The 18,476-nt window shown below is 31.9% G+C and overlaps 2 protein-coding genes across 3 annotated transcripts; both read right to left on the bottom strand.

The window, feature by feature from the left end:
* Window positions 1–4,440: 4,440 nt before the first annotated feature.
* Window positions 4,441–9,096, bottom strand: LOC146943117 (MLO-like protein 9). 2 transcript variants are annotated; one of them, XM_085757234.1, is made up of 15 exons: window positions 8,730–9,096; window positions 8,267–8,324; window positions 7,788–8,080; window positions 7,551–7,667; window positions 7,409–7,466; window positions 7,223–7,311; window positions 6,936–7,010; window positions 6,757–6,845; window positions 6,585–6,634; window positions 6,451–6,491; window positions 6,176–6,349; window positions 6,050–6,085; window positions 5,894–5,961; window positions 5,305–5,365; window positions 4,441–5,161 (listed from the first exon to the last, which is right to left on the bottom strand). In XM_085757234.1, the coding sequence occupies exons 1-15, from the start codon at window positions 8,856–8,858 to the stop codon at window positions 4,892–4,894; spliced, it is 1,608 nt and encodes a 535-aa protein (XP_085613360.1). In that variant the 5' UTR covers window positions 8,859–9,096; the 3' UTR covers window positions 4,441–4,891. The 2 variants fall into 2 exon arrangements, with proteins under 2 accessions (XP_085613360.1, XP_085613361.1); XM_085757235.1 differs by having other exon boundaries at window positions 8,793–9,026.
* A 1,020-nt stretch (window positions 9,097–10,116) lies between these two features.
* On the bottom strand, window positions 10,117–15,710 carry LOC146943116 (DHHC-type zinc finger family protein). Its single transcript, XM_085757233.1, has 10 exons — window positions 15,462–15,710; window positions 14,944–15,057; window positions 14,720–14,840; window positions 14,035–14,222; window positions 13,535–13,603; window positions 12,776–12,847; window positions 12,507–12,635; window positions 11,966–12,046; window positions 11,682–11,888; window positions 10,117–11,302 (listed from the first exon to the last, which is right to left on the bottom strand). The coding sequence occupies exons 1-10, from the start codon at window positions 15,504–15,506 to the stop codon at window positions 10,397–10,399; spliced, it is 1,932 nt and encodes a 643-aa protein (XP_085613359.1). The 5' UTR covers window positions 15,507–15,710; the 3' UTR covers window positions 10,117–10,396.
* Window positions 15,711–18,476: the final 2,766 nt, after the last annotated feature.

The raw sequence follows: 18,476 nt of genomic DNA, 5'->3' as shown, positions 1-18,476 counted from the left end.
GAAATTAAAATTGATTCACATAATTTTTGTGTATAAACTTTGTATTTAGTTATAAAATAAATAAATAAATAAATAAATAAATAAATGATATATATTTGGTTATGATATATATTTGTGGAAGATTTGTTGTATTTTAATAATGAATCTCAACTTTTGTGATTCAATTTGGTAGTATATTATACAAAGGTTTGATTCTTTAATTTTGAGAAATATTGATTCTACAATAAATGGGTAAATATTTATATTCACATATGTAGTGAATCAATATTGACATAATTTTTTCTCTCGTATATATAAGATTCAAGTTTATTTCTTTTGAAATTGAATATTTGATTTATAGCATGATTATGATAGTTGAATTTTATTGTTATTAAATTTTCTACAATAATGTGGTTTCAATCATGCAATTTGGGGGAGCCAAAATTATATTTCATAATTTATGATGCAAGGAGTCAATGTTAGCATTCCACTTCAAAATAAATAAATTATTGAAGGCTCCCAAAGAGCTAATTTATTGTTACATGGAGGAACAAAGTTACACATTGAGATTGCATTCTCATAAAATTTTAATGTTAAATATCTCTATATTACGAGATATACTCTCGAGAAAACAAGTGTAGTGAAAAAAAAAATTATCTTTGATTTATACTACACTTATCTTAGTGCGATCAAAGCACATATTATTGTAAACCTGAAGTTTACATATTATATTATTTGTGTAATGGAAACACATAATATCGTAAACCAGAAGTTTACAAATTATATTAAATTTATCGTTGGCAAGACCGGTTGGGTTATCCCGGATCTATTATGATGCATAAACTAGTTGACAAATAAATAAATTATTATGGATATATATTGAAGAGCCAGAAGATTCTTCAATCTAGTGATTTTTGTGTTGCTAGTTCCTAAGGGAAGCTGACAATTCAAAGGAATGAGTGTCTCACTTATATAAAGTGTTATTTAAACTAATACATTAATCATGTGAATCACTTGGATATTATATGATTTGAATCGATGCATAAACTAAATGATCACATGGATATTCACAACCAGAAGTTTATGAGATTATTATGTCAACAAATTTGACTAAGAGTTTATTTTTTAAAATTTTTCAGAAATCATTTGATAAGTATCATTTTTCAATTGAAATTGATATCGAACAAGCATATGCTAATAAAATGGACAGGAAGATCTATTCTTTAGACGTCTAAAGTTAATTGTATGATTGATACATATCAGACCATACCTTATAAACTCTATTTTGGTTATGAGATCATGTCTTATATGATTGATACTTATCAGACCATACCTTATAAACTCTATTTTGGTTATGAGATCATGTCTTATAAACTCAATTTTGGGAATCAATAATTTTGTATATTGAGATATTGATATGCATCAAGCCAACACATTACTATATGTAAGTTCTCCCCTTAATTTATCATTTGTTTAAGGTTAACAACCTGATATTTCTCATCTAAGTGAATTTTTGGATGTGTTGTGTATGTCACAATTGCTCCAATATAATGCATTATGATAAATCTTGAAAGAATATTGGGAAAATATATTTGATATAAATCTCCATCTATCATTAATTGTATTGAGCCAACTTGTATACAGTCCAGTAGGCTGATTATCAATTGATGGATTGGTTTTCCCAATATTAGGGGGAGATGATAAGCAGCTAAAAATTATGAACCTGAAGTTCAAATAAATTATTTAAAAGGAAATATTATTGTCTCTTCTTGATCCTCAAGATATAACTCATTTGCAAAGGTAAAAATAATACTAGCTGCTAATGCTCCAAACGAAATAGATGTCCATATCGGATAATCTAATATTGCAAATGAGTCTCAGTCGTGCCTGAAGCATGATAGATCAATCGGTTCCAAATATAAAAAGCCTTGAATAAGAAAAGGAGCTTAAAGGAAAGATAACCCAAACGAGGATATAGAAACTCAAAGATTTTTCTGACATAATTGATTTTTCAGTTCCAGAAGAACTAATCAGGTACCTGAAACTTATAAAATATTGGTAAATTATGTCATGAATAAAAGATCTTAATGGAATGAGATGGAACCGAAATGAAGTCAACGTTGACGTGTTTTTGGATATAATAAAGCGCTATATGTGATGAGTAATAATGAGGATCATGGGTTAAATTCTATTAAAGTTATTGATAATGAAAATATTTGCAAATGAAAAAGAGACAATTCTACTGAAATCAAACTCGCTTCATGAAGCAGACTTTGTTTGGACTTGTAGTCCGCACACTTGAAGGTGTGAAGTTAAATGACTATATATGATTTTTCGCGCGAAAAGGAAATTAGAATGGTAAAATACATATATAGAGAGTTTGATATGTTCCCTGGAAGTGGATTGATAAATGTCTACCATTTATTTTAAAAGACATATTCACCTGAAGTGAATTCATACTTGATTAAGTTCGGTAGCACATGAAAGGCTCAAATTATATAAAAAAAAAAGTGCTACAATATATTTGTATGGCTCAGTTAATAGTGATGGTTATATGAAACTCCCTGAAGGATTTCATCTGCCTAAGACACACAATCAAAACTATTGATGAGGTGACATCATTTGTCCATTTTAAGGATATTGAAATAAATTTGTTATAATCGATTTTATGGTATAAATATTATTAGAACTCTTGAAGAGATTCTAAAATTTGTTATATAATGGTCGACATGGACAAATCTAGTTGATTATGTGATAGAATGATTGTGATTTCACTTGATATGAGTAAAGATCACGTCATTAGAAAAATTATGAACAATTTGAATTGCTCAGGTGAGGACACTAATGTATTTTGCTTATTATATATATCATGGTATTTTATTTTTGTCAATATTAGTAAATACAGATATTGCAGCAAAGTCAAGCATACAATTTGTATCTTAGAGAAACAACAATATCATCCGATAATTTGAAAATGTTAACAACATCAAGGAAGTGGAGAATGCTCTTCATTAAGGATTATGATTTTACACATACAAGAAACTTGCGGTTTTCTAATTTTTAAAGGAAGATCTTTCAACAAATTCATATGAAAATATCTCAAGAGCTCCTAATTTAGAGAAGAATATGGAGATAAATCAGATCTTTCTACAAAGTCATCATCAAGTAAAGCTTTTGAGTAACAAGCATAAAAGATTATTTGACTTTCTCCGTCTCAAATATAATTGTTTTTATGAGGGGGAGACAAAAATGTGTTCTGCACTCTTTTTCCCTTAACTATGGTTTTATCCCACTGGGTTCTCCTGGTAAGGTTTTTAATGAGGCAGATTATGACACAAAAGGATGTTGTACTCTTTTTCCTTCACTAGATTTTTTTTCCCATTGGGTTTTTCTCTAGTAAGGTTTTAATGAGACATATCCTTGATGGACATCCAAGGGGGAGTGTTATGAATATTATAAGTGGATGTCCACATAGCAATTGGGTTATTGGGTCATACTATTTGTTTGTTGGGCTATATCGTGCTTGCCTACCAAGTCATTGTATTTCTCTATAAATAGAGCTCATATGTAACCTAATTGTACACCACAAGAGAATAATAGAATCATTTCTCTTCACTTTCTTTCTCCTTCTCTACTTCTCTCTACTTTATTCGTGTTCCTATTTCTTTAGTTTCATAGCAATTATCTGGTATTTGAGAATTGTTTATTAAACAACACTGGGTTTGTAGGAAATACTAGTATATATTCAATCTTCACATAACACATTTTTTAGGATAGAGATGCTCACGGATTAGGTTGGTTTATTTTTAGGTCAAACTCATTACTCGACTTGTTCAAATCTAGTTGGTTTGGATTGGATAAAATATCTGTTTTTATCATGTCAACTCCAAACCAAAGCAACCCAATAATGAATGAGTTGTTTCGGATTGGGTCAACGTGTAATTAAACATACTTTGATTTTATAAATTTCAAAAAACAATAGAATAAAAACTAAAAAATGTAAAAGAAAATTAATGGGTTGGGTTTGCGGGTTCGCGGTTTTAAAATCATAAACTTGTTGCCCGAACCAAACTACTACAAGTTTGAATAGGTTGATTCAGGTTAGACCTAAACTTGAACGGATTGGATAAAATGCAGGTTGGTTTGAGTTGAGTGACCAGATTGAACGGAAGCCGTGAACACCCCTACTTGAGGAGGAGCGAAGAGTGTTTAACTATGGAAAATGCTAATGCCCTTAAGGCATTGTTTAAACATACAAAAGTATTAACTTTTGCATTGCAAATTGTGTAGTTATGACTTTAACATGTGTTTGACTTGTAATTTCAAAACAAAATTTCTTTTTGTGGATTTCTTAAACAATATCCTTATGACATTTGTTAGCAAGATAGAGTTGAGATTAGTACAGTAAAGCTTGAAATACTTTGTAAGAGCCAAAGACCTTGATAGCTATATAGATAGAAATTTATACGAAATTTTATATATTTAAGAACCATTAATTCATGAATTAGCTAACAAAACTACATTACAAAGCATAAATAAATATTTGTTTTTGTACCAAAAAAAATAATATTTGTCTTGATCAATTACAAGCATAAATATAACTAATCAGAAATGTGGTTCTACAAAACTATGAATGCATTGCATTAACTTAGGCTAGTATGCTAATTTCTAGTAGACAAACTCCGTTGAACCCAAGCTGTATCAACGGGTAATTATTTACAGTTACACACATTCATTCAATTTTCAATTTAATGAAATGCAAACAATTGACATGGCCTGCATTACTGCTACTTTGATTCATTCTACGATCACTAGAGTAGCTTCAGATAAATAGAGTTGCTTTTGCATGCAACAAAAGGCACATCCGTGAAAAATAATCACTCAAACGCAAGTACTATTTATATAGTGTGAATTAGGGTCCACTTAGGAGGTCATGGTTATCATAGTGGTCATTACGATCCACACTGGTCACTATAGTGGCTGTGTTATGCTCCTGCAATTCGGTTTCGGAGCCATCATCATGTAACGGCGAATGCACAGGTGACCCCGCTTCTCCTCCTAATGTTCGAGTTTCCTTCGAGCGTCCTTTTGATGGTTTCTTATTCATTGCATTTTTACGCCAGTTTTGCAATGCCTTTGATGTTTGCTCGTCAAATATTGACCGCTTCATCGTTGATCCCATCTGATATTTTTAAATCATAACAACAAGATTAATATTCTCCTTCATCAAATTCATTTCATTTTTCAATGCAAAGTTTCTATACTTTCCTTGCTTAACAAGTATCATAAGGGTACTTGTTAACATGACCTTAAAATGAAATGTACCTGTGTGACGAGTGCATAGAGAGGAAGTGTGATATAGCTGCAAACAAATTGAGCACCCACCCTGCATAATTCAACTTCAACTTAGATTATAGTTGTTATAAGTAAATTACTTTAATTCAATTTGTTTCTTGTTTTTAGTTTTTTATTTTGGCTAATAGGTAGATCTCATCTCCTATGTAACCCTTTTTCTTCTTCTTTCTTATCTTTTGATTCTCGAATGAACGAGGATATTCAATAAATACCAATATTTTAAAAACCAGACCGGAACAGTTGACCCGAGAATCGGCCAGTTCTTCGGTAGGTTTGATCCCGATTCCATTGTGGTCTGGTTGAAAAAGGTTGAACCAGTTGAACCATGTTTATTTCAACCAGTTTCGATTGTTTGCATTTTTTTCACTTTTTTAAAACCAATTGAACCATAACCCAGATGTCTTACCGATTGATTTACAGTCTGGTTTTTAAAACGCTCGTAAATACTATTCTCAATTTTAGTAATAGATCTTTTCATTGTCATTTTTTTACTGATGTGGAATAAATTGTAGATTTTAGTGATTCATGTTGAATTTAATCACATAAACAATCTGCTTACCCAAGAGCAACTCTAACAATCATAAGACTGTCATCTTCATAAAAGCAAGAAGCCCACCCAAATTCATACTGCACCAAAATGAAGTGTTTTTAAGGTTCAAGAAGAAAATACAAAATCATGAGAAGAAAACAATATCAATTGAATATAACATATTACCCATGTCCACCAGAAAAAGGTCAGCTCAAATGCATTCTGAACATGTAAAGCAAATGATCAAATTGTAAGAAATCATTCTAATATTCATTGAAAAAGACTTTTGTAAATAGAAGAAGAATAAAAAACCTGAAAGAGGACATAATGGAGGAGATAAAGAACTAATTGAGGCCATTCAAACCAAAAATACTTGTCAGAGACTTGTACAAGAGGTATCCCCTGCACTACTGCATGTCTTTCTTGTATGTCTAGTGCCATTCTAGTTATAATTGCTTGAAGCTTTGTTCCAACAGCTAGAATCACCTTCAAGTAAATCAATTATTAGCCCTTTTTTTTTTTCTCTTTAAACAAACATGTGCGTGCGTACACATGCATGCGCGCACTGAAACTAGATAGATGCTTACTACTAGTGGTAGAAAAGACACCCAAAATGAAGCATGCCAACCTGAAAACAAGTTATAGAGATATTCACAATCAATAAGAATTTGAGTGCTACAAATTAAAACCAATCGAGAGTTAGTTAGGTTAAAATACAAACCGTGGACATTTACAAGCAAAAATAACACCACTGATGCCCAAAGTAATGGACTGCCAAAATCACAAAAACACACATTAAAAGAAACCAAAGAGATGGAGAGATTCAGGAGTAAAATATTCTTCAAATCAAAGACATGGTTGCAGCCAAGGGTTGGCAAATTTGTCAAGATTACCTGATTCCTACAACTACCTTAAAGTCATCTTCTAATGACCTCTTGATATATTTTTGAAAATCAAACTTACTTCCAGGTGCTAAATGGACCTACAAATTTGAATGGAGACACAAGTTTATCTATTAAGAACACAAATACTACAAGCATGAAATGGACATTTCATTTGATAAGCCACTAACAGAAACAAATCCATGTCGCATTGTTAAGTAGTCAGCCCTTCGAACCGATCTTAAGAACTGTCGAAAGAAGCATACCTGAAAATTGTTCAGAAAATTATTACTGGTTGAAGCAAAAACATGAAAAGACTAGTAAGATGTGATGCTCATATTATCAATCTCATTGTCTCAATACCTTCTTTCAATTTACCAAAACGTAGTTTCTTATATATTATTATAAACTTTACATTTAAAGATATTAATACAGCTTCAAAATGTCTTCAAAATAGACATAAGTTTGAGTTGCTTACAAAATAGAAAGTAACAGGTGTTTTTGTCCAGAAACTGTTGTGATCCCTCACAAAGGATGTCTCATGAGTAAGTCTGAATCTTCTAGGATCTGAAAATTATTACACACCCATTTCAGCTTTGAATATGTTATAAAAAAAGTTGTAACTTGATGATGGAAACACATTATTTATATGTCATTGCCGTACCATTCAAGGCATCTTCATCGACCAAATGGTCTTGCTCCCATTCTTTCCATCCTTTAATCTGACATAACAAATAAAAGGCTCTTATCTTATAGAATGACAAAATAAACAACCAAGATGTTTATGCCCCTAAATCAACACAAACCTTTGCTCTACCAAGTGTCATTGTAATGGCACTGAATATCACATGGAAGACAGCCAAGAAGAAAATGAAAATATGTAACTGATGTAACCCGTCCACTGATATAAGAGGCGTGAACCCCTACACAAAACCAACATTCAATTGTCTAAATAAAAATCAACCTTTTTTTCACTATCATCATATTTGTTTTTCACCAAAAATTCCTTTTATAAGTGATTGGATAGAGATTAAGTTGATTACCGGTTTACATCCCGGCCCTCCACCACCACCGCCGAGAAACCTACGTTCGTATGATAAGAGCCTGCGATGATGTTCACCTTTAGACTCACCCTCTCCAGCCGGTATGTTCGGTGTAGGCTCGTGTTCAGTCCCTTGAGGCTCAAGTGCCGGTTCGCCTGGATGATCAGGTGTCCTTTCAGACGGGGGTTGACATGGTAGCATAGTATTTGAATATTTTACTGGAATACACACTTTTGATATGTAGTTTTGTCCAAATGTTAATAGCAATGAAATAAATCCCAAAACCATAAGCTCTGCAAACCAATAAAATTCATTAACTTACAAACATTTCATTATTAATTTTTTCAAGCAGCGAAATTATATATTAAGATAAGATATAAGAGGGTACTCTAACACAAATACAATGCGAGGTTAACTACCATAAAAGAATAACAAAAAAAAGAATGTTGTTTTGTGTTCCTTGTGGTTAATTTGCTCACCAGCTTTAATCTTTTCAAGAGCTTCTAGGAGAGCATGCTTCTTTCTCTCTTCAAACACCTAAAAAAAATCAAGAATACATAAACAAAAAAGAAGAATGTTTTTTTTTTTTTAACAAGCCAAAATGAGATATATTAACAAAAAGTTATGCTTTCTAGCATAAGATGTACCAAAAGAAGCAGAACAAAATTACAACAACCAGTTCAATAAGTCAATATAGATGAAAACAACGGTCAGTCAATCCCCAAACAAACAAGGGGTTGCTGCCACCACATATGGTAACCAAATGAAAAGCAAACATTCTTAGCTTTCAACCAGTTAAGAGAAGTGATTTTAACCTTTTCCAAAAAAGAAAAATGTTAAATAACATAATTAACATGACCCACAACAAAAATCAATAATATATAATCAAAAAAGTAGAATGAAAAATAGCGTGATTAACATGATATTTATAAATGTAGGTACCGTTGCGAATTTATGTATGAGTTTCTCTAAGAGTATGGAAATGATAACGATAATTGCACAAACCGCGGCGACAGCCCATGTAGGAGTCACGTCTAGCTGTCTGGCGTCACCGCCTCCTCCTCCTCCCATATTTGATTATTGTCAATTGATAATTAGGTAACGACGATGATGATGATTACGATAATTGTAATTATGTTTATGATGATAATTTGTTTAGAGTGGGAGTTTTGTATGAATCAAAAAAGCATGGAGGACACAAATTGTTTGATGGCATCCTCGTGCATTAATTCCTTCGTGATCATGCAAGTTTACTAAACCAAATTGTTTTTCTATGTTGTTGTTGCTCCATTCATGTCATGCAACACATGCAAACGTGAATCAAATTGTGTTTTTCCTTTGTTGCATTCTATTCTAACTCTAAATAACCACTGCAAATGAATGGAGAGGAACAAGTGACGCTTATTATTACACACATTTGAATAACTAATTTCGGCCTCTAGTTTGTTAATTAATGATATATAATGACAAACGACAAAGATGCCCTTAGGACACAAATAACTCATGCAAATGACTTGAATACCCTTCTTCCCCAAAACAAATGAAAGTTAGCTTACATGTTTATATTCATTTGTTTTGTTTTCCAAGAAGATATAATTAAGGGATTTAGATCATACATAGGAATTAACTTGTCTCTTTTAATTATTGTCAGATATCAAATTGTCTCATAATTATCACATAACATCGGAACACAGTAGATTGATCTAATGGATAAAAATATCACATGTCAGAAGAAGAAAAAAAACAAATTTTTTCATTGGAAGTTCAGTTAAGGACTAAAGTGTCCTGATTTATTTTTATGAGACTAAAAGTTGCATTTTATTTATAGCCAGGTTCCAAAGTGAGTTTCAATGTTTTTGTCGAGGACTAAAAAATGGGTCTTCACTCTTATCTTTGTCAACAAAAAAATAATATCACTTTTACTTGAGTACCTCTAAACATAAATCACCTTATATTAACTCATTTTTTACCAAAACTAATTTTACAAAATAAATTTATTCAAAATCAATTTCCACCACTGCACAGCCAAACATACACTAAAAAATCAACATAAATCCGTACTTGACACATATTTTTACAGTAAATAATAAATATAAATATAATAAACGAAACCAAACAACGAACAATAAACCATAAGTTTTTATTTGATAACAAAACAAATAACTATGATTTTTTTTTAAGAAATATAACTATGTATTTTCTTTAGTAAACCATTAAGTTTAAGTGTATCATTTTACCCCATCCTAATTTCTTAATACACCTACAGCTGGAGAAAATCCAATTTCACAATTATGTAGTTCCGGGATTCCAAATGACAATCAAAACATCCTTTGATCAAATTCAAACTTCAATTACTAGAATCCAATGATAGTGGTCAATGAATTAGTACAGAGAAAGGTTGAGATCCATTAGACTGTACAGATGGAATGACGAACATACTAAACCACGCGACGGCAAGAAGACATACATTAAAAAGGGCTAGATAACATGTTCCTAGAGAAGAAAAAATTGCAATTAATGGTGAAAAGGAGTAGAATGGAATGGGCTAACACTCTACTATTTAGATGTTATCACATTCCATTCCAAGATACCATCAATCCAAATATACCCTAAGAGAACTTGTTTTGCTGGGAATAACTGGGAACGAACACAGGAAGCTGGGCACCTCTATGTGATCTACCTTGCTGAAAATCCCTTATAGTATTGTCTCTGTCCAAAACACCAGCTACTGAGCTGCTATTTCTTGTTCCTGCATTTGACTGTTCACTCACAGCAGGACTGCCAAAAAATATAGAACGACCACTGTATGTTAACTCTGTTCCAGGAATCTGAGAACTGCCTTGAGCTCTAGATGGGTTCGGGACGAAGCGACCAGCTGCTTGATCCCAAAACACTGACGACCTTCTATCCTCTAAAACAGCTAAGCTGTTATTCCTCATTGGCACACGTGCACCATTTTCATGAATTGGATTTACACTCCCTTCACTTCCTCTAACTGATGAAGGAGACTGATTTATAGATGGTTGCTGATACATGGGGTTGAAATGGTCTCTGTTCAAACCTGGCCTCTGCATTGGCGAAGGAGATATATTGGACACTTGTGGACTGCTAAAGTTACTCATACTGTGGTGGCACGCATCTAAATCTTCCCTGCTTGCTTGACTGGGAGGGTATGAACTCTTGGAAGGAGATAACCTTGATGTCCCTGCTTGATCATATTTGCTATGAAATCCTCGGTTGCTAATAGGGCTGCTTCTTCCACTTACATTGCTACTTGATAAATGATCGACATCGTATGCATGAGATCGAGAACTAATTGGACGAAGCACAGACGACGATGCACGAGCTTTAGCTAATGCCTTAGCTGCTTCATTGGAATCTAATTTTGCAAGTTTCCATGCGCTTATTCGCACAGGGCGCTGGTTCAATTTTTTCCCCTTGTCAGGTGGTTGGATAGCATCTGGATCCACAGTAGATGGTAAGCGGCCAGGCTCCAAATGATGTATAATTTCATCCTGCTTATTCAAGGCCAGACACTTGATCAGCATCCAACAAAACTGTGTGACAGTTGTTATTGGCCGAACATTTAATCAATGCACTAATTTCATGTCTACTCTAAACTATCATGCATTTTTAACTATACTTGTATTTTATTTCCATTAACCATTGAAAATCATAAATAATATTTTTAGCGACCCATAAACAATAATGAAGCACACACTGTTGTAAAGTTTTGTGATGTTCTTATGTTTTGTGCATTGTTTTGTTCAACTCAATTCTCCTTTCTAATCTCTCACTGTAATTATCTATTTGTAATGTTTCAAGATAGGTTATTCATCTTTAAAAACAGTTCCTAATCATATAATTCAGGCAATTGTACAAAGATGGCAGTACCTGTTGATCCATAAAGATTCTTGGAGGTGTACACCAGGCACCTTTGATTTGTAAACTCATTCCAACAGAGCTTCTTCCGCTTATTGCAGTGACAGATGAACCAGTAGGAGATGAAGGTAGACTCTGCTGCTCACCCGCGTCAACTGAAGGACCAGGTGGTTCAGTCAAAGTTCTCATTGCAACGACATACTCGTACGTTGTAATACCCTGTAAGAGAAAAGACAGCTTAGAGTATGTTCATGTAATGTAAATATGTAATTAAGAATAAAGGATCATGATTATACCTTTCGGATCAGGATCATATGAAAAAAGAATAATTCTCCCAGAGGTATAATCGCAAGGAAAGACACTGCTGTGCATATGGCCTGTTGAAGGATCGAAAATTGCATAAAACATAGAACGTATATCTTCAATCTTTTAACAATTCAAATTTTGTTGAAGGGAAAATTGGGAAATAGTTCTGAAAAAGTTTCGCATTCAGTAACATTTAACAGCTCGACTATTTAATGATGTTCAAAGATCACATAATGAGTAATTGAAAATTATTTTGAATAACTTTAGACAAACACAATTGATAAATATAAAAGACAAGACCACTAATAAAAAAAACATTATAATATGTAATAGAAGTGCATAATTTTACATTTCAAGCCAGTTAAGACCTCCCATCAATGGAAAGAATCCAGTATTAAGTTATAAATGAGAAGTTACTGCTAACATAATTCACATCATATGTAAAAATTAACTTTAGTTAGGTAAAGTTTGTATCAGTATATCTTATTTGAGATGAAGAATAAAATTCTGAAAGAAAGAGAGAAAATGTACCACTATTGTAGCAAATGGAGCTCGAGAGAATCCAGCTCCAAGCTTTACAGCTATCAGATTTTCCGTATCCTTCTTATCAACAAAGCATCTGACAAGCACAGCAATCCCGACTCCGCATTCAACTAAAAGCTGTGACATGCATGAACATAAACTAAGAAAATTACAAAACCATAGTATCGAAGGTTCTTTCAATACAAAACTGAAGAATAGAAAGGAGAGGGGGAGAGCTAGATTTAGGACAAGCTGATAGGCATCTTTATGCAACTTACCCAAACCAGGCTCACAGCCATTAGGCACACAAATGAGATGTAATTCTTCTTTCCGACGCAGTTGTTCAACCACTGAACAAAATAATAAAGTATATGATAATGATTTTTCGAAGAATATAAAAGCTAAGGAAGCAAATAAACAAGTTAAGACAAATGTACAAATGCACAAAGCATCTCAAGTCCCAAACATCTAACCCAATACAGTCTACGGGTAATTAATTTTCATTGACAACCAACAGTCTACATTGCAATTGGCAAACGTAGAAGACAATGATAGAAACCAACCGGTATTATTATAGAAAATAGGGAAAATTCCTGGATTACAATTGAATTCCCATAGATATTTAAGAGTCTCAAGACTCTCTTAAAACCAAAATGGCCCTAAGTCTATACAATTGAAAAGATAGCCGCTCTATATCTCAAATCTTATTTACAGGCAACATGCCTTATTTCTGTTAACTAAACCTCTAATTAGCTTTTGGTTAAAAAAAAAAAAAAAACTTTAATTAACCAACCAAGGTTACTTTAATTAATCAGCCAAGGTTACTTATCAGACAAGTAGACAAACAATAACTTTGCAGATAGGGGAAAACCTCAACCCAATAAATGATAGCAAGTACAGTGAGCTTTTAGAAGGTTGGCATGACCTTTTTTTATTAGTATGACAACAGTCTGGTAGACATGTGACTAATGCAGTGTAATATTGAGTAAATCAAATACCCGGTAACTGACTTGGGGTGGGGTTCAAACAAAACTTACCCGACAATGGTGATCAAATCCATCAACACATTTGTCACAACTTCTACAATGCTTACTGAACTTCCGAACCTGCAAAATACATCTCACAAGATGTAATGCTAACTAAATAAAACATCATGGAATTTCCATGTTCTGGTGAGGTAGGTAAATGAAAGCAATATAGAGAAAGCAATATAAAAGCGGCAGCGTGACATACAAAGAACAATCTAAAAGAAATATCGTACTTATTGTTTATTAAAGGGGTTGGTTATTTATGCTTAAACAGTTGACCTATCATGAATCATCAAGAAAGGGATGTCTATAACATAACTTTTTCTGATTTTTATAAATGGAAGATTCGGGAAGCAGATCATTTTAATCACCTAAACATAAGCAGACTTTGTTGCATTCTACGAAACTAACTAACTCTATTTTTTTTTATACTTCTATCATTTCTTATTTTCCTGGTATTGACTTTTATATGGAGAACAAAATAAGACTTTTACAGTAAAAGAGCCAACCTCAGCATTGCATAAAGTACAGAACAAAGCATCCTCCTCTCCAGATTGTTGCTGAAGAATAAAATCCTCATCGCTACGGCAATCTTCTCTAGCAAGGAAACTACACAGGCAACATCCAAGTTTGGAGCACCCATTTGAATCATGCTGATTGGATATTTCATCATCCTTTAGCCCTATCTTGCTGGGTTCTGCAATAGGAGATGCAAATTCAAATAGCACGATAAATTATCAAACGGCGCAAAATATTGCTATTATGGTCATCAGAGATTATCAATCGTTGCCATTATATACTGATAATATACAAAAAAGTATCATTGTCAAACTGGTCAAGACAATTATTCGTATATGCTATATAAGAGGCAACAGACATGGTAACCATATAACAAGGAAAAATATAAACCACCTTATAGTGGTACCAAAACAACAATGAAGGCATAGTTAAATCTGTTGTAATTGCTTCAGGTCTTGTTATGCAGCCAGTTACTAACAGCCTAGTCAACAATGTCATTACATTACTGTATAACTAATTCAATTACATTTTGTTTTATTTCATCGGTGATTTAACTACCCTGATTAACGAGCAATATACAAATTATTAAATTTCTGACAAAACCCGTTGATAGGTGAGATGAATCATTAAGGTGATTCTGATCTGAAGAGTATGTCAATAATATAAAATTCCAACCTGCCAACTCTTCATCAAGTTTTGATCTATTCTTGGATGTTTTGTCGCAATCAATCATTACTCCTAGATCAGCGGGGTCAATGGCAGTGCATCGAACATATAGAAAGAATACAGAAAGTGCCTGCAGTTCAAAATTGAGGAACAAGTAAATGAAAGAGTACTGCACTCCTTGTTAATTGATGAAACATAGAACGAAGGTAGAGACGAATCAGATGGTTACTTACCAGTAAAGAGTAAACACCAAAAGCGACGTATTCAATGATGTCCTTTCCAAGAAAAGGAGCAAAGAAGGCGTAATATGCAATGCATAGCAAGAAAAAAACCGTAATAGCCACAACCTGTTCACAAATCACGACAGCACGATGCTAATTAAGTGTTGTATTTCAATGCTATCGGAATTCGACCAACAAGAAACTCATGATAAACTGGAATGTAGAACCAAAATAATGTTAAAAAGTAAGTAATGTTATGGTAAATGGTTAATTGAGTTGAAAAGCAGGTTCATCCAGAAAGTAAGGAACAAATAAACAAAACATTAACAGAACTTTTTAATTAAAACATAAAGCAAAATTAAGACTGTGAAATAGATGAAAATAATGGGTAAAATGGGAAAGAGGAAGAGGAAAAGTAAACGAGAAAGTCAAAAGGTGGAAAGAAAATGACATAATCTGAAAATGAAGAAAAAGTAAAAAAAAGAATAACGGAATTTGAAAGAAGAAGAAGAATGTAGTATAGGAGATACCTGAAAAGTGTGAAAAGGGAGTTCCCATCCATGGCGTCTACCCATTATTGATTATCACTCACTTTCAAGAAATCAGAAGCATTTCCGTTTCAACAATTTCACAAACTTCAACTCCGAAGAAAGATTTGAAGTAATTCTTAGGTTAGGGTTTCCACTTTTCTGCAGAGTCAAATTCAACTCAGAGAGAGAGAGAGAGAGAGAGAAGCCTCTTCAGTCGCTGTGAAAAATACATACATACATTCACAAAGTGTTAGGCCACTTACTCTACTAAAATATTTATAAATTCTATTCTTTTTGAAGAGAAAAAAAGAATAATAAATAAGGAGAATTTATACAATATTTTAGTAGAATAATATTTTATTAGAGTAAGTGGCCTAACAATTTATCTGTATATAAATTCTCCTTATTTATTATTCTTATAACAATTTATCTGTATATATAGAATAATATTTTTTTTTAAAGCACCCGATTTTCTTGTTAGAAATTCGTATGATAGTCCTCGTGAGCTTGTATGGACAATGCATAAAATATGTCTGAGGTTCGAACTCCGGCCACCACCCAAAAATAAAAAATCGTATTATAGAAAAAAAGATTCACTTATTCATCTTAAAGGTAAATTTCAATGGTTATCCGACCAAACAAAAAATGGAAGTGAGAATTCAAAGATAATTTAGTATTAATAACTGAATAAATAAATCTCAAAGCAAAACCATCTTGATAGATACTCAATAGTATTCACATAAACTAAAATGACTAAGATTAAATTGTGTGATCCATTTTTATTGTTTATTAAAAACTTATTTATAATGAATTGTATATTCTGTTTAGTCATATATATTACTCCACATTTTAGTGTCATGAGGATTAGTGAAGAATAATGGATAATATTGATTACGGTGCTAACTATTGTAGGAACATGATAGATAGTTAGCTGTTAACTTTATGGTTGTAGTGAGGGAATTCATTGAGGTATAATCTCATTCCATTTCATTTTATTGTTTACAGGTTGTGTTTGTTGTAGACTCAAGATTATACTCTTGAAGAATAGACTTCAAGACTTTTTTAGAATTTTATACGTAAATGAATGGATTTCGAATTCATGTATTACTTTGTGAAGTGTATCTTATCATTGTGTAAAGCAAAAATTAAAATTACCTATCTTAGATATCCGGTATCATATTTTAACATCCTATATATTCTAAAAAATTGTACATGATGTTATATTTGTTTGGTATCTTAACCTCGGTTAAAAACAAAAATATCTATTAAGATTTAAGAATAGTGGTTAAAATTATTTAATTTGTGCGATGCAGTAAAAAAAATGCTTTTTCTCAAACTATCATTTCTTTCACTTGTCAAAATAAAAATAAAAAATTATCGTTTCTTTTTATGTATTGAAAATTGGTTTTGTTGAAGGGAAGTATGAGGAAAATAGAGTATAATATGGTCAAATTATTTAGTTTTTTTCTATTTTAGATCATTAAATAAAATGAAAAATGAATATTTGGAATATTTTTTGTAAAAAGAAAAATAATATTTTTTAGAAGGAAAAAAAAATATTGGTGCGTGGTTAACATTTTATTTTCAACACATTTAAGTAAGAATAATTCTTTTAACGAAATTAAGAATACCATGTCTAGTTTCCTTAAAAAAAAGAATAGCATGTTTTTTTATTTTACAAATTCAAAACATCTTTAAAAAAAATCTTAACATGTACAAATTTGCGCATGATAAAAAAAAACTCATAAAAATTAACCTAATCTCTCTACCATTTTATTAAAAAAAAACTAATCTCTCTAGTTTGTACCATTGTTAAAAAATCAATCTCTCTACTTGATAGTGTTCCGATCCAATTAGCAATCAGTCGCGGTCAAACCATTTATTTAATGATTGCAGACAAAAGATTCTCAAACATTAAAAATGACTAGTTTACTGAATGCTCCCGGGACGTTTAAGATTTTTACACATCTATTAAAAAAAAATAATGATAGTGTCAAAAAAGATTTTTACACACCTATTAGTGTAATGATTTATAAATAATGCACACTCGAATAAATAGAGGATACAGTTGGAAGTAAAATAATAATTCTATATTAAAAAGTATAACTGACTTAGTGACATTTATTTTGAAACAAATTTTTATTGTTAAAGTGACACTCATTTTAAAACAGATGGAATATAAATTTAAGGGTTTAATTTATTAAATTGAAAAAATGGAAAATTTGATTGAATATTGCAGACAATGCCTGATAAAACTTTAAATGTTTAAAATCATTTTTTGAACAAGTATAAAATCAACTAAAATATGATATTTGTAATATTAGTTTTTATATCTTTCATATTTAATTGGTTAAGAAAATAATTCTCATATTATAAAAATACATTTTATTTTTATTTTCTTCTATTGTACAAAAGAAAAAAAATTTAAACAACAAAAAAAAATGAAAGGAGGAAAAAGTTTTTTTGTTAACTTCGGAAAAATAATGAATTGAAAATCCGTCCTTTACGTCGGTGGAATGCTTTGCTGACAAGTTTTTCATGATTACCTTAATCATCATCTACGACTACAAGAATAATTGATAAGTTAATTATTGTTTCCTCTCCAAAAAAAAGTTTAATTAGTATTGTTTATTTTGAAAAGGATGAGTCAATTATTTAAAGTGCCGTCCTCCCCTTTTTTTTCCAATAGATAATGACGTCCTCAGTTTCCTTCAAAAAAAAAAATGAGGTCCTCAGTTAAAACACAATAATTTGGAATCTTCCAAATAATCATTTTTCTGTTCGATCAATTCCTTCTTATGTTTCTTTTAAAATATATATATATATATATTCTTCCCATGTCCTTTTCAAACGGCAGCGACCGAAAAATACAACGGGTTGTTAAAAAAAGTGTTTTTTTCAGGCAAACCACGTTGCATCAGCAATAACTTCTTGAATAGTGTAAGTAGGAATGAAAACAAACCCATGCCCATGATATATGGACTAGTGGACTATGGTTAAGACACGAGCTTGCCT

Source organism: Medicago sativa, chromosome 3 (genome assembly GCF_051527215.1).
Source record: "Medicago sativa cultivar Bolivia chromosome 3, Bolivia_mono, whole genome shotgun sequence".
Classification (NCBI taxonomy): Eukaryota; Viridiplantae; Streptophyta; class Magnoliopsida; order Fabales; family Fabaceae; genus Medicago; species Medicago sativa.
This window is presented reverse-complemented; position numbering and strand designations above follow the sequence as displayed.